General features: G+C 48.9%; 10 protein-coding genes across 10 annotated transcripts; 5 read left to right on the top strand and 5 right to left on the bottom strand.

Moving 5' to 3' along the window:
• Nucleotides 1-309: 309 nt before the first annotated feature.
• On the bottom strand, nucleotides 310-3,177 carry HO133_005209 (uncharacterized protein; the record flags this gene model as incomplete). Its single annotated transcript, XM_037296120.1, has 3 exons — nucleotides 310-2,904; nucleotides 2,957-3,100; nucleotides 3,154-3,177. 3 exons carry the CDS (start codon nucleotides 3,175-3,177, stop codon nucleotides 310-312), a joined length of 2,763 nt encoding a protein of 920 aa, XP_037148818.1.
• Nucleotides 3,178-3,692: 515 nt separating this feature from the next.
• HO133_005208 (uncharacterized protein) lies at nucleotides 3,693-4,695 on the bottom strand (the record flags this gene model as incomplete). The annotated part of the gene is made up of 4 exons (XM_037296119.1): nucleotides 3,693-4,269; nucleotides 4,320-4,361; nucleotides 4,411-4,623; nucleotides 4,685-4,695. 4 exons carry the CDS (start codon nucleotides 4,693-4,695, stop codon nucleotides 3,693-3,695), a joined length of 843 nt encoding a protein of 280 aa, XP_037148817.1.
• A 144-nt stretch (nucleotides 4,696-4,839) lies between these two features.
• On the bottom strand, nucleotides 4,840-5,322 carry HO133_005207 (uncharacterized protein; the record flags this gene model as incomplete). The annotated part of the gene is made up of 4 exons (XM_037296118.1): nucleotides 4,840-4,866; nucleotides 4,928-4,995; nucleotides 5,044-5,080; nucleotides 5,254-5,322. The coding sequence occupies 4 exons, from the start codon at nucleotides 5,320-5,322 to the stop codon at nucleotides 4,840-4,842; spliced, it is 201 nt and encodes a 66-aa protein (XP_037148816.1).
• Nucleotides 5,323-7,011: 1,689 nt separating this feature from the next.
• Nucleotides 7,012-8,283, top strand: HO133_005206 (uncharacterized protein; the record flags this gene model as incomplete). Its single annotated transcript, XM_037296117.1, has 3 exons — nucleotides 7,012-7,188; nucleotides 7,389-7,585; nucleotides 7,953-8,283. 3 exons carry the CDS (start codon nucleotides 7,012-7,014, stop codon nucleotides 8,281-8,283), a joined length of 705 nt encoding a protein of 234 aa, XP_037148815.1.
• Nucleotides 8,284-10,327: 2,044 nt separating this feature from the next.
• Nucleotides 10,328-13,168, bottom strand: HO133_005205 (uncharacterized protein; the record flags this gene model as incomplete). Its single annotated transcript, XM_037296116.1, has 2 exons — nucleotides 10,328-12,431; nucleotides 12,516-13,168. 2 exons carry the CDS (start codon nucleotides 13,166-13,168, stop codon nucleotides 10,328-10,330), a joined length of 2,757 nt encoding a protein of 918 aa, XP_037148814.1.
• A 135-nt stretch (nucleotides 13,169-13,303) lies between these two features.
• HO133_005204 (uncharacterized protein) lies at nucleotides 13,304-14,153 on the top strand (the record flags this gene model as incomplete). The annotated part of the gene is made up of 2 exons (XM_037296115.1): nucleotides 13,304-13,421; nucleotides 13,585-14,153. 2 exons carry the CDS (start codon nucleotides 13,304-13,306, stop codon nucleotides 14,151-14,153), a joined length of 687 nt encoding a protein of 228 aa, XP_037148813.1.
• Nucleotides 14,154-15,031: 878 nt separating this feature from the next.
• Nucleotides 15,032-16,305, top strand: HO133_005203 (uncharacterized protein; the record flags this gene model as incomplete). Its single annotated transcript, XM_037296114.1, has 2 exons — nucleotides 15,032-15,887; nucleotides 16,034-16,305. The coding sequence occupies 2 exons, from the start codon at nucleotides 15,032-15,034 to the stop codon at nucleotides 16,303-16,305; spliced, it is 1,128 nt and encodes a 375-aa protein (XP_037148812.1).
• A 1,209-nt stretch (nucleotides 16,306-17,514) lies between these two features.
• HO133_005202 (uncharacterized protein) lies at nucleotides 17,515-18,263 on the bottom strand (the record flags this gene model as incomplete). The annotated part of the gene is made up of 2 exons (XM_037296113.1): nucleotides 17,515-17,645; nucleotides 17,711-18,263. 2 exons carry the CDS (start codon nucleotides 18,261-18,263, stop codon nucleotides 17,515-17,517), a joined length of 684 nt encoding a protein of 227 aa, XP_037148811.1.
• A 165-nt stretch (nucleotides 18,264-18,428) lies between these two features.
• HO133_005201 (uncharacterized protein) lies at nucleotides 18,429-19,115 on the top strand (the record flags this gene model as incomplete). The annotated part of the gene is made up of 6 exons (XM_037296112.1): nucleotides 18,429-18,653; nucleotides 18,711-18,728; nucleotides 18,781-18,861; nucleotides 18,914-18,962; nucleotides 19,016-19,054; nucleotides 19,108-19,115. The coding sequence occupies 6 exons, from the start codon at nucleotides 18,429-18,431 to the stop codon at nucleotides 19,113-19,115; spliced, it is 420 nt and encodes a 139-aa protein (XP_037148810.1).
• Nucleotides 19,116-19,640: 525 nt separating this feature from the next.
• On the top strand, nucleotides 19,641-20,885 carry HO133_005200 (uncharacterized protein; the record flags this gene model as incomplete). Its single annotated transcript, XM_037296111.1, has 4 exons — nucleotides 19,641-19,919; nucleotides 19,978-20,224; nucleotides 20,285-20,778; nucleotides 20,835-20,885. The coding sequence occupies 4 exons, from the start codon at nucleotides 19,641-19,643 to the stop codon at nucleotides 20,883-20,885; spliced, it is 1,071 nt and encodes a 356-aa protein (XP_037148809.1).
• Nucleotides 20,886-22,778: the final 1,893 nt, after the last annotated feature.

Below are 22,778 nucleotides of genomic sequence, written 5' to 3'. Positions count from 1 at the left end.
CCAGTAACAACACCTGCAGCTGCAATGGAATGGTTTTACCAATCACCTGGGGGAGAGTAGCCGAGACGAAATTCGTGGTACCGCCCAGGCGTCTCTTCTTTGGTTTCACAACGGGCGACCGCAAACCCTCCCAAGGCTGCCGAGCAAATCGAAGCGAAAATCAAACTGTGAAACAAGTCTCGTGTACGAGAAATAATCCGACATGGTGGTATCTATCTACAGTACACGCAACCTCACAGTTAGATAAGGCTGTATAAGCACATGTATGCAATGCCATCGCGAGAATGCTTCCAATGAATTGCTGTAAGATCACAATGCTTTGACCGACTGGAAGAAAGGGTTTTCGAGCAACTTTTGGTTGCCCATCACCAGTTCCTTCATCTTGCCCACTTGGTCCTCAGTGCTCATGCCCTTTCCTACTATCTCCTTCTTCCACTGCACCAGCATCTCCTTTAACAGTGCACTGCCCTCTTCCACATCTTGCTTAGAGTGCTTGATGTGCGAGGCCTCGTGCTTAGTTGAAAAATCTTCCAGCTCATCTGCCTTACGCTTGGCCATGTTAACGACCTTCTCCGGGAATCTGACGAGCTCAGCCACGTGAATTCCGAAACTCTGATCGCACACGCCTTCTTCGACTTTGTAGAGTAATGTGACTTCTCTTCGATCTTGCTCAGTCGTGTCGCCAATGTGCGCTACAACATGCAAATTCTGCACCTGAGGATACTCATCCACCAGCGCAGTCAGCTCATGGAAATGTGTGGCGAACATGGCGAAACATCCAATCTCCTTGACTATGTGCTCCGAGATCGCCCACGCAAGGCCGAAGCCATCGTATGTGCTAGTTCCGCGTCCAAGTTCGTCAATGATGATGAGGGAGTCTGAAGTGGCAGATTTCAGTATGTTTGCAGTTTCCAGCATCTCAGCCATGAATGTCGAGACGCCTTTAAGCTGCGAATCACTGGCACCAACACGAGCGAGGATGCTGTCGAACAGGGTGAGCTCCGCCTCCAAGCAAGGCACAAAGCAGCCTACTTGCGCCATCAGGGCGATGACGCCAATTTGCCGGATGTAAGTCGATTTGCCTCCCATGTTGGGACCCGTGATGATCAGGAACTCGGAGCTTCCTCGGACTAGAGAGACATCGTTTGTGATGAATTGAATATCGTCTTGCATCTCCATGCACGGATGTCGAGCCTCTTTCAGTATGGTGTTGCCTTCGCCTCTTGGATGCATTTTTGGACGTACGTAGGATGTTGGCGCGTGGACTGAAACATGGGCAAAGCTGACGATAACATCAAGGTGGGAAAGAAGGCCTGCCAACTTCTCGAAAATGGGACAGTATGACGCTGTAACGCCTACAACCTCGGTAACAAGACCGGTCTGGGTTCGGTTGTAGTTTTCCGAGAGTTGATCGTGTTCTCGTCTCAGTTTGGTCATCTCACTTGTGGTGAAGTAGACCCCGTTCTTTTGCGTTGAGCATTCTTGGTACTCTCTTTTGTTGCGTATGCTGCCTGCTTCGTTCCTCGTCAGTCTGAAGCAATGGCCGTGTGTCTTGTGGTTTTCAAGGAACAACTTCTTCCCAATCTCCTGGTCAAGATCATTGCTGACTCTTCGGTGCTCCACGTCCATATTGTATTTAACCTTCTCGAGTTTCCTGCTCAGGATTCGTAGGCTGTCGTCAAATTCGGGCTTGATGATGTACTCATGCCTGTCAAGGGCATCAAGGTCGACGGTCGATTCCACCATCTCCTGCAATTTAAGTAGGCTGTTGGAATACTCAATCAATTTCGTAGTGTACTCAGCGTCCAAGGGGTCTTTGTACTGCTCGTCCATAATGCCTTCCAGCGTGCCAATGAGCGGAGGTAGCCGGATAGAAAGCTGATATGCCCTGACGACGTCCTCTAGACTTGCCATTTTCCTCTGAAATCTTTTGGCCAGCCTGTATAGATCAGGGATAAATTTCAAATGCTCTTCCTGCATTGTTTGCCGCAATTCTGTATCCATCACGAAAGCTTCCACTAACTGTTGACGTCGTTCGATCCCTTCCAGGCTCATCAATGGCTGTTTGAGCCACTGTGCGAGCAGCCGACTCCCAACAGGCGTCTTGCAATGATTGAGTAGACCATATAGATTCATGTTCTTTGACCCATCTCGCGGACCTGGCATGAGATTGAGAGCCTTGAGCGCCGACGCATCCAGCTTCATGTACTGGGATAAGTCGTGCTGATACAGCTGATACTGCCCAAAATTGGAAGGATCTGACAAGAGTCCAAGGTACTTGATCAGAGCAGCCGCGGAGCTCATAGCCAGCTTCAGGTCCGTTTGAGGCAAAGTTCCTGCCGCGCGCTCGTCTCGTAGAAGCCGGGTTAGGTCCTGCTCTATGTCTTTCGCACCAAAATCGCCAACAGAGCGCTCCGCAATAGCTATACCGCAGTTTTCGGCAATCGCTCTTATCTTCGACAACTCGCTATCTTTCTTTTGTCCCTCACTTTGGACCAGACACTCTTTGACGCCGAGCTGAATCAGGAGCGATTCGAGATTCGAGTATAGATCATTGTCGAGAAACTCGCTGACTCCTAATTCCCGCACACTGGCATCTGCGAAGCATACCCCAACGTTCCTCGCTTCTGACGCCTTCGCGGTGACTTTGACTGCGAGAATTATGGGTGCCGAGTCCACTTGTCCACCAAGCTCGTCTTCTACATCCTGCAGATTTCCCGGGGATGCCTGCTTTTTCACTTTCCATTGCATTTTGCCCGTGGTCTCCCAGATCTCTATCCTCTTACCCAATTTGAACAGGGCTTCCCGTAGGAAGTTACGGTAAACCGTGATGGTCATGGTAACAGATGGCAAACCGGTGTCTGTCTTGCCTAGCTGGCGGAGAACGGAGGTAGTCTTGTAAATCTGTTCTATTGGATTAGACGAGCAGATTGGTAATGATAAGGAGCTCACTCACTGTCATTGCAATAAAGGCGGCATCATCGCCATGTGCTGTGTAGAAGTCGCCTCCACTGGTACCTCGTTTAAATACTCGAATGGTTTCTTCATCCGTGGTTGGGAGATTCCGGAAGAAGCTTATGAAGCCGATCTCGTCATCGACCTGGTCGAACATGAGCTCTTGCGATTTACAGATGCATTTGTAGACTGCATTACCTTCAACTCAGGCCTCGACGACATAGCTGCTGCAGGGTATTCGTTACAGCTTTTTTGCGTTCTCCGCCAATAGTGAAGCGGTTGAGACTGTCAACTACCCCAGAGTTTCTTTTTAAGCACAATATATTGTTTGAAAGATGCTTTCTGTCAGTCTGAGCGCGAACCACTTTACGCGTCAATGATAGGGCTGAAAATCGCGCTAGGGTAGCCAGACACGCCAAACAAGCTTTCAGAAATCTCCTTGCCTCCACGCGCGATTTTCAATCGCCCCTTAAATTTGGCCGACGAAAGCAATCTATGAAGAGATAGAGACGAGGAAGCGGGCCGATAAGCTGCTCAAGTCAGACGACGACTGATGCAAAATGGTCGAAGCATGAGCTGCATGAAGATGTTGTTAGGCATCGACTGTCCGTACCATGTGCGTCAGATTGAATCTATCTACATTCGAGAGCATCTGGTATGTATATTCTACTGTCTCTTTTTCGCGCACCCGATCAACACCGGACTCCATGCTACTCCATGCTGTGCGAAAGTCTACTCTACGATGTTGATGGAGGACAAAGCCTGGTCTCAGCTGTCCACTCGAGATCATTCTTCACAAGGATCCCGTTGGACGGTAGCGGTTTCCCATCCTCATCCGTTCCCATCTCGCCCGGGCTCACTCCCCTATAGACTTCATTGATGACCCTTGGGTCCTGCACTCCTGGGTACAGCTGTTCTCTTCGCCCGCGGTCCTGATCCACGACTCGCGTTGCTGCCGTAGGCACACTTTGCTCGCCCTCAATGTCCACAGCTGCTGCTTCGTGAGCCTCTAATGGCCACGAAATGTTATGTAGGGGTATTTTGTCGTCGCCGTCTTGTTTAATATAGCTATTGTGGTTGTGGCGTCCTGTGAATTTGTGGACAATGGAGCTGCCTTTACTGCCGTTGCTGCTGTGAGACTTCTGAGTGCTGCCGCCAGATTCCGCGGCACCCACATGTTCGCGGAAGAACTGGCCAAAGAGTGGAGCCATGACAGGGAAACAAGCACAGACCAAGCCTACGCCCGCTTCAATGGCTGTCCAGGTTAGTGGTTCCGCTGTTGTCCAGCTGGTATCGGTTTCGTTGCCCAGGGCGCTGGGTACAATGTCAACATTTGTATCGGCACAGGCCAGAGATTTGCTTACTTTACGGTACTCCATATGCGGACCAAGCCCGCTGCACAAGCTCTGTTTCGCGGATCAGATCAACTCACGGAAGCCCGTCCAAGATACTCACAAGGCGCCAACCAAAAAGATTCCAATAAGGCCACCTTTCCGATTCAAAGGCATATGCGAATTCCATAACACGAACATCGGAAGTATTAGCAATGCGAAATCGGCAAAGGTGTTGAAGACACTGGTGGAAGTATCTGACGCGCTGGTTCCCACCCTACACGCTCCCGATATGGGCGTTGGCGACAAGCGGAGCCAAAAATAGCTGACGGGTTGACTACATTTGGGTTAGGACCTAGTTCATCGCAAATCCCTGGGATGCTCGATCGAGCACATACCATTGCGCCATTACCAGAATGAAGCAAGCTAAGACCCACGCAGCGACATACGCCAATAATCCGTAGGTAACCCATCTAAACCATTTCTTCTGCGTCGTGAAAATTCGTCGATAAAACAGGAGAATGGAGAATTTGATGAAGAGATGCGCAAAGAACTAGCATAAAGAATCAAAGAATCCGATCTGAAATAAGAGTCAGTGCCATGGCGCATATCTATCTCAGCATCCCTCGGTGTTTGCTCACGTGCAATATCTCATATGCAGTCGCCGGATTGATGGCAATTAGATGTTTGCCGACTCCATAATGCACACCTAAGAGCCTATTAACGGCCTCAGGAGAAAGACCAGATCGGCACATACATAGAAAATTGGTCACACAGAGCATGGTGACGAAGAACTGAGCACAGGTTAGTATCAAGGCTCGCGTGCAGTCGCATTGTTACCAAACTATGCCGGTATCGTCAACAAATCATCCATCAACAACGGAAGGTGTCTAATACGTCTTCCAAGGAAGCGGAATGAAACAGCAGCGGTGACAAGGGCAATCAGGGTTGCGCTGACCCCAATTACCGAAGGGCCGCGGTTCTCTTTTATATGAGCTTTTTGAAATGCCGGCGCTGCAGGGGGTAGAGCAGCCATGTTGGCGCAAGGTGTATGCTATCGATGTGGGACAGCGAAGGACCGTATATTCATGACGAGAGGTAGGGGAGGAAGAAGAGCAATGTTTCCGGCGCCGAGGCCCAACAGACATCTTATTTGCCATGATTTGTCTTTGCTGATGGTGACTTGGTATGGCTATGTTACGGCACAGGTCCGACAGCTCAATTCTTTGTCCCTTCGATCCTCACTACCCTTGCCACAATGTGGGATTCATTTTCACCCCAGTGTGATACGATGACACAAGGTCAGCAGTGTCAGCTCGGTACTACGGATCATAGGCGGCATCTGTGAACAGATGCTGTGAATATTCATGGTGTTTTCCTACGTCGCAAGAGAGTTTCTTGTTCCAGGGACTATGATATCCAAAGGAGGCGGGAAATGTTTGTAAGATGAGGCGTAAGCACGGTTTATTGGCTGATGGTTGCATTATCTGCGGCGCTGCAGCAGGTTTGTCTCGGAAGGATGACGCATAATGGAAGCTATCAGAAGAAAGCTCTGAGTCGCGCTCCGAGGAAGGATGCCATTGCTTGACTTTAGGTCACCCTTTTGGCCCGTTTCCCAAGTCAAAGGCAACCACGTTGATCCTTCACCTCAGCTGTAGAAGGGGAGGTAATCAAATCGATGAAAGAAAGGCATGGCGGCTCTATCAAGGGAAACAGACTGGTCGCAGCTTGGAGACTTGACATAACCACATTATCCAAAGGTGTGGTAATTGACTTGAGCTTGGGCATGTGTAAATCAATGTCTACTCGAACTTGAGAATATTCCTGTCTCCCCAATAGCTGTCAATTTAAAAATTAGTATTTTGTATTCAGTGCTTCGGAGAGATATATGGAGAGAATGGATTTCAGTTGAGACCGGATAATTCGTTGGAGTCAGAGCTATCGGTTAGAGTACCCCTAATTTCTTAATCATTGGGAAACTAGAATCGCGATTTTGGCACCCCCCTTCAAAAAACAGAAAAAGTACTTTTCTTAAATAGCCTCACAACGATAACTTATAACGTTCTAAAAAATTTATAGATTTTAATAATTATATAAGAGATTAAGAATATTAAATTATAAAAGATTCTTATTATTTATTTTATTATAGAATAAAGGTTTAATAATTTCTTAGAATTTCTTAAGATAGTCTTGGCGGTAAAAAAATAGCCGAGGTAAATTTTTCAAGTTCGCGATATATTCTTACTTTTCATATTTTACTTATAAAATTAAGATCTAAATCTTTCTAAAATTTAGAGATAGATTACTTAATATGATAAGTTGATATCGTAAAATTTTTAGACTGTAAAAACAAGTGGTGGTGAGGTTATACAGGAAAATTCAAAATTCAAATTTTTGATTATGGGGGGGTGCCAAATTCGCAGATTTTTTTTTAGTTTCCCAATGATTAAGAAAACAGGGGTAGAGGGTTTTAATTTATCCCTGTCACGGAAAAGCGTGCCTTATCGCTAACTGTTGGAAGGGCCTCGCTTCTCCTAGCCGTTTGCGGGCTAGGGTGTACTAGTACGGGCTTTTTTGCTACCCGCGTGGGTACCTACCTTACCTTACCTATGCAACTTTTAGCCCTAATATATTTTAGCTTAATGAACCATACGTCACCCTACATATTATTAATTTTTGATACAACGCACCGCTTGCACAGACGGCAATTTGGGGTATAGCTAAAATGCCTATAGACAACGCCGAACTTGCCTCTGCCGACTACTGGAATTATAGATATGAGGAGATCGGAGTGGAGGAGGCGTACGACTGGTTCCGTGATTGGGAACAGCTGGGAGCATGGTTCAAGGACCATTTGTCACGACCACATGCGAAAGTCCTCCACCTGGGATGCGGCAACAGTGTACGTCTTCCATGTCTGATTTGAGTATCAACCCGTAATAACGTGACATCTGTGATCATCTGTTGCGGAGAAGGCACTGAACAGTGCCACTGATTCCTCGTTGAAATTGTCTTCGTCGGCATTTTGAGGATTTATACCGCTGCCACTTTTCCTGCCCACTTAGCCTGCAAATCAGAAATCGAAGCTAAGGCAAGCAATAGACCCTGACCTCGGACCTGCACAGGCTTGGATTTACCCATCAGACGAACACTGACTTCTCGGACGTAGTGATAACAGCCATGGATGCCAAATATAAAGACCTCAATACCGTATGGAAAGTCATGGATGTACGGCAAATGGACGGCTTGTTGGACAACTCCTTTGATTACGCCATAGACAAAGCCACAATGGATTCTATGTGAGTGTTATTTCAGAACGATCTTCGGGGTTTGAGTCCTGCGCTTCGTAAATCTGAAGTCTAAGACACCCAATTAGCCGTCAATTTCGCTGTCAAGTTGAGCAAGGTCAGGTTATAAAACATATATCGATCTGAGGTTTCCGACTCAGGTCTCTGTATTTGAGAGGTTTAATCCCCAAAGGAGCCGCTGATTTAAGCTTCGAAGCTCAGGTTTGGGTGTTTTTGAAAGACTCAAGCCCCAAGTCGGCTTTCGTTTGACGACATTCTGCGCATGCCGGCGGTCATAGCCCAAACGACCTTCCTATTCTGCTAGGGGCTCAAGCCCCGACCATTGATTGGCTGATGCTGACCGTCATCAACCCTATAGGTTCCATGGTTCCGTGTGGGATCCACCGGACGACGTCCGGGAAAACATTGACCGATATCTCCGAGAAGTAGTGCGCGTATTGGTGCCAGGAGGGACTTTCCTGTACATCAGTCCTCGACAACCACATTTCATGAAGTCACTGCTTGCTCGAGAGGATTGGGACCTGAGTGTTGAAACACTTCCTGATCGGGAAAGAGGCGTTTTCGAGTACTTCGCATATGTCATGAAGAAATTTGGCCAAGAAAAAGACTCGGAAGAGGCGTCCGACTCGACGATGCAATCGGGATTGGAGACCGGAGACGAACAGAATCGGAGTGATTTTGCAGAGTAATTTCAGAATTGACATCACTGCCTTTGTCCCTCTGCAGCAAGAGCAGTATCCATCCAAAAGTTTCAACTTCAAGGATGCAATATGGCAAAAAGCGTACATCCTTGGCTTTTTCGTTTCGCATTCGACATCTGCTACTTATTGGTAAGGCCGATACTTCAATGATACAACCGGCTTCTGTTGCCGGCTAACTCTTCTGTTGTCCTGTAACACTGGCTGGGCATTTTGAAGCTAAGGACAACATGGCCATCCCAACGGAAGCTGGAAAGCATTGAGAACTTTCGTGTTAGCTGCCTTGTAATCAGCACCGGCCCTCGAGAGTAGACAAGCCGCTTCATTGATGCTGTTGTCGTTAAATGTGAAAAGCCAATGGGCTGCTGTATAATCAAATATCGAATTTTTAATGGAAGCATCTGCACCTGAATCTACTCTTTTGTATCCCATCGATTCGTTAAGACGTCATGTTGAAGATAAGCATGCGGCCGAGATGACTCCTACGTGGAAGTGTGACCACCCTGCTTGTCGAGAGATAGACCCTTTGAAGAGCCCAAAGAGCTTCCTCCGTCACGCCGCAAAAATTCACAACTACGATATACGTATGCGGCCAGGTCATCGCGGTCCTCGAGGTCCTCTCGTAATGATAGGTCACAACAAAATGATATGCAACCCAAAGAAAGGATGGGGCTTGAATCAATTTTGAAGTACAGAGCCGTACGTCGGCCGCCTCAATCAAGGTCCCAAGCTTCGTTACTTCAAGGCCTTTAAAGCACTCAATACTATTCCGTAGGGATAAACAGATCTTACAAATATGCTCTGAGGTTTTTGCCGGCACTTTGTTCTATACATCGTACGGTCTAAGTTACTTGATCGAAATGTAGCCATCAGGGTTTCTCATTTTTAGAATGTAGACCTTGAGTCTAACGAATTGACGGCCGTGAAGGCTTGGGTGGGGAAGGGAGGGTTTGGGGTTGCTATATTGTTTGAGGCAAGGGTGAAGAAGATGGTCGAGATTTCCATCGGGAGCCAGAAGAGATTCGGAAGCTAAACATCGTGAACAAGGACTCAAAAACAGAGTGCCATTTTTGGAGCCGCGCGGAAGTCCAGGGCAGGAGAATTCTTGGCGTTCTTGGAGGAAGGGGGCTGGGGGGGGAGGTAGTCAGATACTTCCAGTAATCAGTAACTATAGTCCTGAATATGGGACTTTAATCAAACTTTTGTCAGGGGCCAGCCCATACTATAAGAACGTTTTATGAGCCTCTTCGCTAGAACGTAGTATGAGACAGTGTATGAAGCTGACAACATAAGATCCTCCTATTCTTGCTACTTGAGCTTCAACGCCCCGTTTCAGAGGTATCACGACGACCATGGCATAGGAACACTTGCTAGTGAGGTTACGTCTTCTCTCTAGATTCCTTTGTTTCCAGCACAACGTGGTATCTGTTATGGGCACATATCTTGAGCTTGCCTGCCCTTGCCTTGTGGGGCTTATATGCTCTTAACTGTTAAGGAACTACTTGGCGCGATATACTTACCTTAGCTATAGATTTCCATAGAAGAGATCAATTAATCTTATACCTAAAAAGAGTGCGACATAGCATATTGAGAAGAGCTAGGAGCTGGCCAAGCCCAGCCCAAAGTCCGACATTGACTTTGACGGTACACGCGAAAGCTACAATACCATATCTGGTGATCTCATACATTCCGTTTCAGACCCCCGCTCCAAGAACATGTGCAATTAGACTCGAGGCATAAATCTGCACTTTGGCATTTTGCCATATTGAGACGGTTGTTCAGATGAAAATACCAAATCCTACACAGTACATCTTTGTACTTCTGGCAAGCGCTGACTTCGGCCTTCTGCTCACAGCTGCATTTGGAAAAGCTTTGAGAGGTCCTCAAGCATGATTTCGATTTTCTCCTCTGACTTCAGCCTCTGAGACTGCAATTTTGCTAGAACTTCTGTTGTCTATCGTAAGATGGCATACTCGCCGAGACCGGCAAATGGAAGAGCTACCAAGGTCAATTGAGATTATGTCACTTGACGATATTATTTCCCTGATTCGTCGGGTATACTTCTGTATTTATCCAATGCCAGCAGGTATTTCTTACTTGTCGGACCGTGGATTTCCTGAGTCAGATTGAGGGAGATTGATGCTTCGATTTTTGCTTCCTCATTCTTCCCCACCGCAACCAAAATTTTGGACAAAGAAATTCTGTACAATATTGCTAAGAGGGACTTTGGCCCTTTAAACCTGATTGCAGCTTCTAAGGCTTGCCTTTGAGTTCTTTCCGCTTCGTTAAATTTGGACTGACGACGATATGTATCAGCCAGACCGTCCAGCGCCATGTAACCCCTATCACTGTGGATTGCCTGGAAGCGTTGTAGAGACAACGCGAAATAGCTTTCAGCCTCGGCAAGGTTTCCATAGAAGATTTGGCCATTTCCAGCATTCAGTAGCATGAATGGATCCTCTTTCCCACTGTTGAGAAGTAAATACTTCTGCAACCGTTTTAGCAAAAGATCCCTAGCCTTGCAGGCTCCCTGTTCTTTCGACTTGATAGTGATCAGGAGATATAATCTTCGTAGACTTCTCAACGATCTCACATCGTATTTCCCGTACTTGGCTTCCGAGAATCGCAGATGTATTCTTCGAAGCTGCTCTGCGTCGTTTAGCCCACCCATGTATTCTAAGATATTTGCTAAGCTCCCTATGCTGTCAGACATCGCACCACTACCTTCAAGGCCAACTTGAGTACTAATTTGTAAGCTTTTGGTCGCGTAGATCTTCGCTTGTGCAGGGTTTGAAATCTCAAGAAGCCTCCGAGAAGCATAGCAGAGTAGTTCTGATGCATGATTGAGAGCCTTCGTATCCACGTCGTCGTCGCTTTTGCCATTGTCGGCGTCGTTGTCGTTTTCGGCGTCGTCGATGCCTTCCGCAGAATCACCATTTTCAGAGTGGTCATCCTCGTCTTTGTCATCACTTCCCATCTCTTCATTCCATGCATCCCCGAAAAGATGACCATCGTTCCACAAGTTCAAATTCGAAAGTATTTCTGATAGAGGCATTGTGCCATTGGAAGGCTGTAGTTGATCCGCTTTTAGTATTTCCATGATATGTGGCATGATCAAAGATGAGATGCTATATTTCAAGCTCTCTTCTCGGTGGTAGGACTTGCAAGTGAAAATTTCCACTGTCCGTAGTAAGCACTGATGGAACTCATGATTTGTTTTGAGCCAATTCCGCATTGCAAGGCGAACCAATCGGTGTAGATCGAAGAGCCGGCTTTGTAGATCAGCGTCCTCAGATTTCTGTCTCTCAGTAATGAAACAGAAGGCTCGGAGAGTGCCAATAGCCTTGCTGAAAGAAATGACGTCTTCCCCGTCCCGCTGTATCAAGAATTCGGGAATTGCTTGGGCATCAGCCATGCTCATTATTGACAGCAACTCTGCGGCTTGTGGAAAATGCGACCTGATATACTCAAAAGAGATGACCCAGGTGGTTGCTATGGGGTTTTTGGATTGAGGATCTCGTACTTCGTCCTCAAAGTCCTCACTCAGCAGTCGCACTTGTGAGGTGTCGCTCTGGCGGAACATGTCCAGGTAGCTGTTAAGAGACACGTCATTTTCCAGCATGAAGGACGCTGCTTGTACGATCGCCAAAGGTGTGCGCGAAAGCTCTTCTACGAGCTCAATGCACGACTCCTTCGGTGTATAAGGGAAGTTGTTGCCAAGGAGCGAGATCAAGAGGGATGTGGAGTCAGCTAAAGTCATTGACGGAAGTTCGATGATGTTTGTTTTCGCGAACTTCCTCCCAACATGGCCGAAACGAGAAGTCAACAAGATTGAACCCTGATATGATCGCGGTAGATGTTGACAAAGACGAGCAGAACCTTGTCCGTACATGATTTCTTCATCGTCTGCATTATCGAGAATCATCAGCCACTTGCCAAAGTCGGCGCTCTCAAGTCTTTCCTTCACGAGCTCGAGGATATTGGCTTCTGGACTTTCTGATCCTGGAATGCCTAGCTTTCGTGCTATTTGGCGATAGGCATTTTTGAAACGTTCAACGGTTCCGGCATATACCCAAAACACTGATACCTCGAGATGGCTTTTAAATCTTTGAGCATACTGCAAGGCGATCTTCGTCTTTCTGTTCGATCCGATTGATTAGCTAAGACTGAGCTTGAAGGCAGATTCTGAGGCGCAGGTTCCCCTCTTCTATTCGATCACTTACCCCATACCACCTAAGCCGATCAAGGCCAGTCGAGAATATTGGTCATCAAGGCAAAGACTTTCTTCTAAAGATGCCATCACCTCCTGTCTACCAGTGAACTCATTGGAAACTTGGACTGGGACCATAAAATAAGTCTTTGGAGGCTTTGCAGCCGGTTGCTCGACACTCGTTGAAGCCATAGCCGATGTCAACAATTGCATATCTTCCAGACCGACTAGTCCTCTGAGATTGTAGGGGTTTAAATGCAAGGCGAATCTGTCAAGCGTTTGGACAATCTCTTTGACCTCTTTCTCCTTTCTGGCGCTTTTGATTGCCTTCCAACCACGTTCCAGTTTGGAGGCGTTCTTTTGCACGAGGACATCCTCAAAAATCGCCTTCAACTGCTCTAGTTTTCTCTCACACCCTTTCAGAACGGGGCTCAGGGCCCTGCATGAGTCTTCGCCAACATCTTTGCGTTCAACTCTCCATTGAACTTGACTTAGGGTATTAGCGAAGAGCGGCAATGTAGTTTCAATATCCCGAAAAGCTTCTGGGACTTCATCGGCCTTCTCGCCATACTCTCTGACTTGAGAGACGACTCTGCGGCTGAAGCCGACTAGAGCTACGACATTTGTGATGATGTTGATGACCACAAGAGCCTCTGCGCCGCTCATTTATGACTCGGCTAACTTGTACAAATTTTTTAGGGGGGAAAAAAGTGGATGGCGGACAGGGAGAGTTGTCGTTGCAGTTGTCGTTAAAACTGTGTAAAGCTTCAATAGCTTGATATGATCTTTAAAGGAGGTATAATGACTCTGACACGGGCAACGAGGCTCAAATTTATGAAGATCGTGGCCTTCTGCGGGGATCTCACGCAGGTGTGGGTGCAAAGGCTTCTCACTGGCCTCGCTTTAAGCGCTTATACTCGTACGTCCCCACAACCTGTCCCCCACTACCACGTTTACATTCCGAGAAACCAAGCATCATGGCCGCTGGAAACCATGGGCTGATGGCCCACATCCTCTCATCGGGACTCCATCCAAAACGCAAGATATAGTAACGGCTACCTCAAATCCTGATATTCCCGCAGCTAGTGTTTTGCAGAAATCTCCTGCCGCCATTCACGCTGCCAGTGAAATGACACACGTTCACAATGTAATAACCCGCGGTGTCAACAGCTTCTACCTCCAAGCTCCCAATGTCCGCAACCCATCTGACATCAAGGACTTCCTACATTTCGTGATAGTATGGGGAAATCTCGTCGACAGACATCACGAGACAGAGGAAGAATCCATCTTCCCAGATCTCGAGAACTTCACGGGAGATAAAGGACTGATGCAACATAGTGTGGAACAGCATCATGCGTTTCATTCCGGCTTGCAGACACTCAAAAATTATGCTTCTAGTACAGCGCCGGAGGACTACAGCAGCGACAAAAGGAAAAGTATCATCGACGGCCTTGGCCCGACGCTGCAGGAGCATCTGGTAGATGAGATCGATACCATGCTGACTTTGAAGAAATTTGACAGTGAGGGATTGATGAAAGTTTGGAAGGTATCTGAGGCTGAAGCCCGTGCGAAGACGCGCTCAACTGGCGCCTCGAAGGCATCGCCCACGAACCGGAAGCCACAACGCAAGACAGCTGACTCTGTTCTGTAGAAGGAAGTCTTCCCTTTCGCACTGGGTCTGGCCGACACGACATATGAAGGCGGCAGACACAAGTTTCCGCCTGTGCCTATATTGTGCACTAGTGGTTTAGCTGCAAGTATGCCGGCACATGGCGATTTGCACCGTGCGACTTCTGGGGCAAGCCACGACCACTCGAGTTTGTGTAGGAAAGGCATAATTCGATGATTCTCATCCCCCCACCACGTCTGTTTTGGCTACATGTTTTCTCTCTCTGCCAAAAACTGGCTTTATTGCAGCTTCTGGTTCACCTTTGACTCGATTGGCTTATGTGGTTAAAGCAGATGCTGGAATAGGTGGAGTGTCGCCACGACGCCGGATGTCACAAGATGAAACGACTGGCCACGTGGGACAGACGGTGACCCCAAGAGGCCCCTGGACCCTGGGTCAGGGGAAGGTGATGAGCGGTCCGACGAATTCTACGCAGGCAGGATGAAAGCTGCGCACACAACGCGGCTTTTGGTGTTTCACGATCTTTGGTTTTCGATGATACTTTCCCTTCGGCGTAAATGTACTTTACCACGCTCCTTCGTAATTGGGCTGGTCTCGTTCGTTGAGGATGGCTTTCCACATCTCATGGCATATCTTGTTTCACTTTCCTCCATCTTCATCACTTACCAGTCGGCTTTGCGAACTTTGTATCAAACTTCAATCATAATGTTGCAACTTGCAATGACTTTCATAACAAGGTTCCGAGACAAATTGCGAGCCGTCAGTTTCACTTATATCTAAGCGTGAGCTAGGACTCCAACAATAACGAGGCCATGTGCTATCTATCCCGTTGTTCTCGACTCTATGAAAAATCTTCTTGAATCTCCTCTCGTGCTTGCTCTCATTAATGTCAACCAGCCATGGGTACCATCCCATATCTATCACCACCAGATTTCACATCTTCTCGCTTCTTGGTCATCTATTGCGTTATTAGTACACTCTTCTGCTTTCGCCTCATTCATTTGGCCAAAGTCAACGCTGTTGCACCAGTTGACTGCCCGCATCCTCTCGCTTCATTAGCACTGAATGCCTCGGAGCATTCCCCCCTTTTCCCCAGGAAAATATGGCAGACGTCGAGAACCGGTCCTTCAGGATTAGATGAGAAGGACCGCAAGGCCATTCAGTCATGGGTGAAGATCAATCAGAAGCACCGATACGAAATCCTTACACAGTACAGCGCCGAAAGCTACGTCAAGGACCGCTTCTCGCACAGGCCTGACATCCAAGAGACTTTTGTTGATCTCCAGGATCCCATCTTACGCGCCGATTTCATTCGGTATCTGGTGCTTCTGGGAGACGGCGGGGTATATAGTGACATTGATACTACGTCGCTGATACCGATAGAGGACTGGGTGCCTTCAGCTTACGTCAATAAGGTAAATCTAGTTGTTGGCGTTGAATACGATAAGCTCGATGGAGGGCGATGGGGAGACTGGACCCTTGACCTACAATTCTGTACTTGGGCAATCTTGGCAAAGCCTGGGCACTTGTTGATGGAGATGGCTGTGGACCGGGTAGTCGCTGGTCTGAAGGCGCTAGCACGACAGCAGGAGACGACAATTTCTGGCATCCGCCCATCATTTATGGAGGTCTTGAATACAACCGGACCCGCACTATTTACTGAAGCCGTTATCGAGGGTCTGGCCCATACCACTGGGACAAATTTCACATGGCATAATATCACTGGTATCACGGAATCGAAGCTTGTTGGTGACGGTACGTATTTTCGGAGACCAGAATTCCTCTTCTGGACCGTATTCTGGGTCTGGAGACCTGTCTTGGGAGTGTTGATTTTGCAGATATGTTTCGAGGCTGGAAAGTCCCGTCTTACGTGGCAATGCTAATTCCGAAATGTTTAACAGTGCTTATACTGCCCATCAATGCTTTCGGATCAGGTCAAGCGCACTCGAAGAGCGGCAGCCCAGACGAAAATACCGCGCTGGTGCAGCATCTTTTCAAGGGCTCCTGGAAAGTCGACCACCCGTTCGGCGAGAAGGCCGAGAAGGCTCGAGAGCAGTCTGATGCACAACAGGGTGAAGCGGAATCGTCTGAGAAGTCAAGTGAGCATGGGGAGGATTCGAATTCGGAAGAGAAGCAAGAAAAGAAGTACGAGAACAAGCAAGATGCAAACTAGTAAGATGGGAATGAAGGGAGGCGTGAGGAGAAGCACGAGTGAGAAGCTAGCAGTTGCAATATCGCTTCTGCCTTGGGGTGTAGGCCTGGAGCAAACGCTCTAAGACCATACTGATTCTCTCAACGAGGTTGATAACACGGCGACTGTGATATCTTGATCGACGGAAGAACGTTGCAGTCAGGACATGCTAAAACTGTGCAGAGAAAGTATGCCACGGGCTACAACCCGGACCACCCAGATTGCAGGAATTTGGGGAGATTATCGTGGTCCTGTAAGATTCTAAGCAAGACCGCTACAAGTCATGGCATTTGGGAGATATGTGACCTGCATTACTTGAGTGTATAACATTAGCAAGTCCTCGACCAGCCAATTTTGAACTGGCAAGATTGAACTGCTCAGCTCATTGTAATCAACTCGCGTCCCCATTTGCAGCCAGAGTACATCATCCCCGTAGTAGTCTTGAAGCGGGTTTCATTCTGAGGAGCTTCACGCTGGATCGCTCCTTCCGTCTCCGTTTCAACTGCACTCTCGCGGTTGCCTCTTTCTCTGCACTGTTGACGAGTCACTTCACTTCACTTCATATCATACCTCACGAGCGTACCCGTTTCTCCCAGCGACCGTATCTCTCCGACCACGAGGCTCGGCATGGGGGCCGGTACTGATCACAAGGCTATCGTGTACTTCGTGCACTGCTAGGTCTCCACGGTGTGAAGAGAAGCCCGAACGGCTATCTGAGCTGGCCAATACAGAGAGTGGAATACATTAAGGGAGAAAATCTGGGAGGGAAGCGCCATCTGGTGGGAGAGTAGCGGCGGTAAGAAGGTAGAGGAAAGCCTGATTGGGACGGTGAGTCGTCAAACGAGATGAGTCTCTCTGAGTGCAATGCTGACTTGAATCAAAGGTGGTCCATGCGCTTGGTAAGAATGATCGTAGCAACAACACACTATCATATCCGGACTCAAACTTTGACAGTTCATCGAACGGCTTTCCGAATAGATAGGGACACCGGTAGTCATCAATTCAAATTATTGCCCATAGCTGCTGCTTAGCCTCAGTCGTTTCATGACAGCGGTCTGCAAGTGTTTGCACATGCTCCCAAAAGTTGAAAATTGTGACACTGAGCCACGCGACGCTTCGATCCGTATACACGCTAAAACACCCTCTATATACAACACAACCCCCTCTTCCCTGAAGTTTTCTTCTCGAGCTTTACCGGTATGGAGCATCAGCCCGCGCAGCAGCAGCCAGCTCGGGCTCCCACTTATCCCCATTGGCCAACAGCTTCTCCTTGTTATAAAGCAGCTCTTCCCTCGTCTCTGTGGCGTATTCTGCATTGGGAGCTATAAAAGTGACGAATTAGCCATTGCCCGTACAAACAGTCCGTGATCTCAGGGAAGTGACTTACACTCGACAATTGCGTCCACTGGGCAACTCTCCTGACAGAACCCGCAGTAAATGCACTTTGTCATATCAAGATCGTATCTTGTAGTCCTCCTACTCCCATCCTCTCTCTCCTCGGCCTCAATCGTAATAGCGCTCGCCGGGCAAATAGCCTCGCACAGCTTGCAAGCAATACACCTCTCCTCCCCAGTCGGATACCGCCTCAAAGCATGCTCCCCACGGAATCTTGGAGAGATTGGTCCCTTTTCAAAAGGATAGTAGATCGTATATGGCGGCCGAAAGAACTGCTCTAGCACAACGTACATGCCTCGCAGCATCTCGGTGAGGAGAAAGTATTTACCGGCTTTGTCGAGGGCAGACTCTTTGCTTTCATCCCAACGCTCCTTTCGTGCGAGCCGGAAGCCTTGGGGTGGTGGGCCAGCTGGAGTTGCGGCTAGGCGGGAGGTGCTGGTGAAGGTGGCGGATGGCATTGTTGTACGTGTGACGAGGAAGGAGGTGAGGGGAATGGAAGTGGGACGCGCGCGGGCGAGCATCATGAGAGAGCGTGCTGAAGCCATGGTGGCGGGTAAAGAGAAGAATGTTGTGGCGAGGTGCGAATTGGGAGGTGGAGATGATGGAAATGGCGCTAACGGTCGCTAGTGTAGTGATGCGAAAGAGGTCGGAGCTCGTCACCAAGAACACTACAACGACCATAGCCCGACGTTAGAACGTTCAAAATCAAGATGATCCGTACCGCTCTATTCCAGTCCGTCCGATGCGCCTCGAGGTCCGTGACAAGGACACAGCTTCCAGCGTCGCGAGCAATTGCTCCCTGCTTCTCCGTCACATCCACCCGGTCGACTCCAGCTCCACGATACCCAGGCATCAGATACTATTCAGCACCAGCAGGATTGTCGAAGCCAGAGGTTGAGGGGAGAATAATGGATCTGCTGAAGAACTTTGACAAGGTATGGCTGGCTGTGGCTCTAAAATATGGAGAAGTGGGCTAAATGATTACAATTCAGGTCAAAGATGCGTCGAAGGTATGGTGGGCAATGATTTTGGGTCACAACGGCATGTCTGACATGGTGCAAGCTCTCGAACACGTCACACTTCTCGAATGACCTAGGTCTGGACAGTTTGGACACTGTGGAGGTGGTTATGGCTATTGAGGAGGTGAGATGCTATATGGTAGGGAGCGGATATGCCCGGTCTGACTTTCGCACAGGAATTTAGCATTGAGATTCCGGACAAGGAGGCCGACTCGCTTTTGAGCAGTATGTTTTCTCTGTGGAAAGGCATGGCTCTTTGGGTGCTAATCTTTTTGCAGTCGACAAAGCAGTAAACTACATACTGGGCCAGCCAGACGGTAAGCACGTGGAAGAATACGAATGACATACAGCTGCTGATACATTCCTTCAGCTCACTGAAGCCAATCAGTATCCCGGATAATGGGAGATGGAGGAGCATCCAGGGGATTCTGTCAATTCCGAGGGTTTTGTTAGTAGCTGTCTTATTCTAGAGCCCAATCATGTCCAACTTTGGCGTACAAATAAACACAAACACTCTACCAATCCTTTTTTACAATTTGGACTTCATTTGCTTCACGGAATGCCTAGAGGCATATCTCGGATTGGACTACTAGTACTCTTCTTTTGTAGGCGCCAATGCTGCGGCAAGCGTAAGCGAGCTCCTGAAACGGAGCGTAGCCTATGCAACGGAGTACTCAACCCAACACCGCAAAGAAATACGAAGGATTCTCAATCTAAAATATCAGCGCTTTGACTGACAGCGAAGCAAAGGGAGACTTCAGTCGCAGCTCAGGAATCAAAGATTTCTTGCCGCCGAACCCAAGGTGACACGAGCGGATGCTTTCACCTCCCGCGTTCCGCAGTCCTGTCACCAATCTGCAAGAATATCGACAACATTCTTCCTAAGCTCGAGGTCACAGCTCCATGGCGTCAGCCGGCGGCTTGACTCGTCGCCGTGGCGCTGGGGGAGGGGGTGGAGCCTCCGCGTCTACCGCTGAGGATGGAGAAGACGCAAGCCGAGTCAGCTCCCCAGCGCCAAAAGCCTACAACGACCGTGCACCAGAAACATCCTACACAGGCGGAGAGAATGGACACAAGATAGCTTTCGATCCACGGGATATAAGTGAGAGTGAGGAGCGGAGCAAGCAGCCTAAATTGACGCTCATGGAGGAGGTGCTGCTGATGGGGTTGAAGGACAAGCAGGTACAATTGGCCTTTCTGAGCTTTCGACGATTCGAGACTGACATTGACCGTGTCCAAGGGCTATCTGTCATTCTGGAACGATAACATCTCCTACGCTCTACGAGGATGCATAGTCATCGAGTTAGCTTTCAGAGGTCGCGTGAGCATGCAAAAGGACTCGTCGAGGCGGCGCTTCCCGTTGGCAGACAGGGTCATTGAGGTTATTGATGACAACTTGACTGGAGAAGTCCTCCTGGATGAGGCATTGAAGATGATGAAGTCGAGTGAGAAGATGAGCGTTAGTTCGTGGATAGATCTGATGAGTGGTAAGGGCCAGCAAATCTACGCTTATCATGCAGAGCTCTTAGGACTGACGTCTTCACTAGGGGAGACATGGAATCTCATGAAGATCGGCTACCAGCTAAAGCAAGTACGAGAGCGCCTCGCCAAAGGTCTTGTAGACAAAGGCATCCTGCGCACCGAAAAGCGCAACTTCCTCCTCTTCGACATGGCCACCCACCCAGTCGCGGATGGAGGCGCGAAGGACGAGATTCGAAGGCGGGTCCGCAATGTATTGACGAACCGGACGGTCGTCCTTCCACCCAGCCAGTTCCTCCCCGAAGAAATGGAGTTCAGATACATCAGAACGATTGCGATGGTATGCGCGGCCTATGCGGCAAATGTGTTGGAGAACGCTTTGGCAAGTCTAGGTCATGAGGCCAGAGAAAGGGCGTTCGCGCAGGTCGATGAACTATTGGCGGAATACTCGCAGTGGCCGTTTGGGAAGCGGACGGGGGGCGCCCAGGGGATAGGGGCAAACTTGGGGCAAGTGATTACGGATGAGGTCAATAAGAATAAGGACAGAGAACTACAGCTTGAGGTATGTTCTACCGTCGCTGACACTTTATACAGATACTGATTCTTATAATTACACAGGTCGTAGCTGCTTGCCTGAGCGTTTTCACCCGGCTGGATTCGTTGTTATAAGGTCGCATAAACTTGAAGGCGCAGAGGGACGGGAATTTCTTTGCACGGTTCCTACTGTATTCTCGCGGAAAACATGGCGCATCACGACTCGCCAGATACGAGGCGGATGGAAATTGTCTGCGTATCATAACAGATGCCCAGATGCCGAGAGACTTGCTTCTCCTGAAACATTTGGCGAAGCGACTCCAATAACACGCCAGTCCAGAATGGCATAATGTAACCCAGTGTGAGATACTTAGAAATGATGAAAATAGTCCATTCCTACCAAGCCGGCGATGATTCCACACTCGAGCTCTCAAAGCCATAGTTCGCGTGGGATTGTTTCCCTTCAAAACGCCGAAACGTCGCGGATTCGTCCCTTTTGAGGTGCCTGACCACGATGACGATGTGTTCTGGGCTCGACCCCTCGATCTCAAAGGACTGATTCGCTGTTGCTGACGGGTTCAAGACTTGCGATGGGGGGGGGGGGTGATTGACTACTCATCATCGCTCCATCGAACGTTGATCTCACATTGCGCCCCCTGAAACACCGCTCAGTCTTGGGATATTTTCAACTGGGCGAACGTCTCGAACGGCCAGTTGGTCTGAGGCAGGGTTGCCAGGCTGCCGACACCGAACATGTCCGCTCAATCGGGCAGGTGGCTAAAAAGTCCCTTGGCTGGCCCCTCGAAGAAAAAGGGCATGCGTCATGCAGGGACCACGGATGGACCACGGACGGGTACCGATCACGAAGCACCTGTCCATCTGGCATATTTTCTCCAAGGGCAAGATCTCGGTAATCTGGCCATGGCGTTGCGGTATGACGCCAGAACACCGTCTCACCGTTTGGGGCCCGCGCTCGACGGACCGGTTCTGATTGGAGGGACGCGGGTCTCACTGCTTTTTGGAGTTATACGAGGTTCTCCTGCATTCGGTAGAGATTTGCCAACCGGGCATCTGCACGCTGGAGTTGCGTCAGATGACAAATAAGCAGAGGAAGGGGTCCGAGTGTTGAGATGTCGAGACATTGTCGTTTTTCTTGAAAAGCGCAGTACTCACCCAGGAGCAGGAAAGGAGTTGGCAGCAGCCGGAGCAAGGAGTGGCGGCTTGGAGCGGTCGAGTACGAGATACATTGCTGGTGAATAATTGGAACGGCAATTTGCGCGGACTGGCCTGGGCTTTATCATTTCATGTGTCTCGCGCGAAAGCGATATGCACCAGGATTAAGATGGATCATGATGCACACCTGTTGATCTGGCATATTCACGCGCTCGCACTCGGTATCCTTAGGGTGCAGATTTTCCTTATCCCGCCTCACTGAGTACCCATGCTCGTATCGTGTTCTGGACCCTTGAAACTGAGGATGCCGTTTTTGATCATGCTTCTGACAGTAGAATGTCCTGTCTTTGCGGCTTTTAATTCTACCGTGACGCAGGGCACCGTGGGCGAGCCCGAGGAATTCAGACCCATTCATTATTGCGTGGTACCCTACTCTCAGCAAAGCCGATGAATGGTCAGGAGTTGCCGTACTATAATAATCCGAATTGATCCAATCAGCTTCTCCGAGCAAGGCCTTTGATCTGCACCAGATGGAACAAGCGATTGATTGTCAGAAGCACAATCGCATGCGGCGGAACTGTACTACTGCATTGAATCCGTAATCTGTGCTTCGTATGTGGAGTCAGTAGAGAAATCCAGATCGACCCAAAGTGTCAGATCTACGGCACTCGGAGAAGTCAATCGGAATGCTTTTCTTCTCACAGTGGCTTTGATTGCATGTGGCTAGGTCCGATGTGCTCCCCATGCAGTACCGTTGCCATCGGTCGATCCAGTCGTGGCAAAAGGAGCTACCTCCGTCGTAGCGGTAGCACCACCTACTCTACCGTAAGGTACTTTAGGGAACAAGCAACCGCC

This window comes from Letharia lupina (assembly GCF_014066315.1).
Source record: "Letharia lupina isolate WasteWater1 chromosome Unknown contig_20, whole genome shotgun sequence".
Taxonomy (NCBI): Eukaryota; Fungi; Ascomycota; class Lecanoromycetes; order Lecanorales; family Parmeliaceae; genus Letharia; species Letharia lupina.
This window is presented reverse-complemented; position numbering and strand designations above follow the sequence as displayed.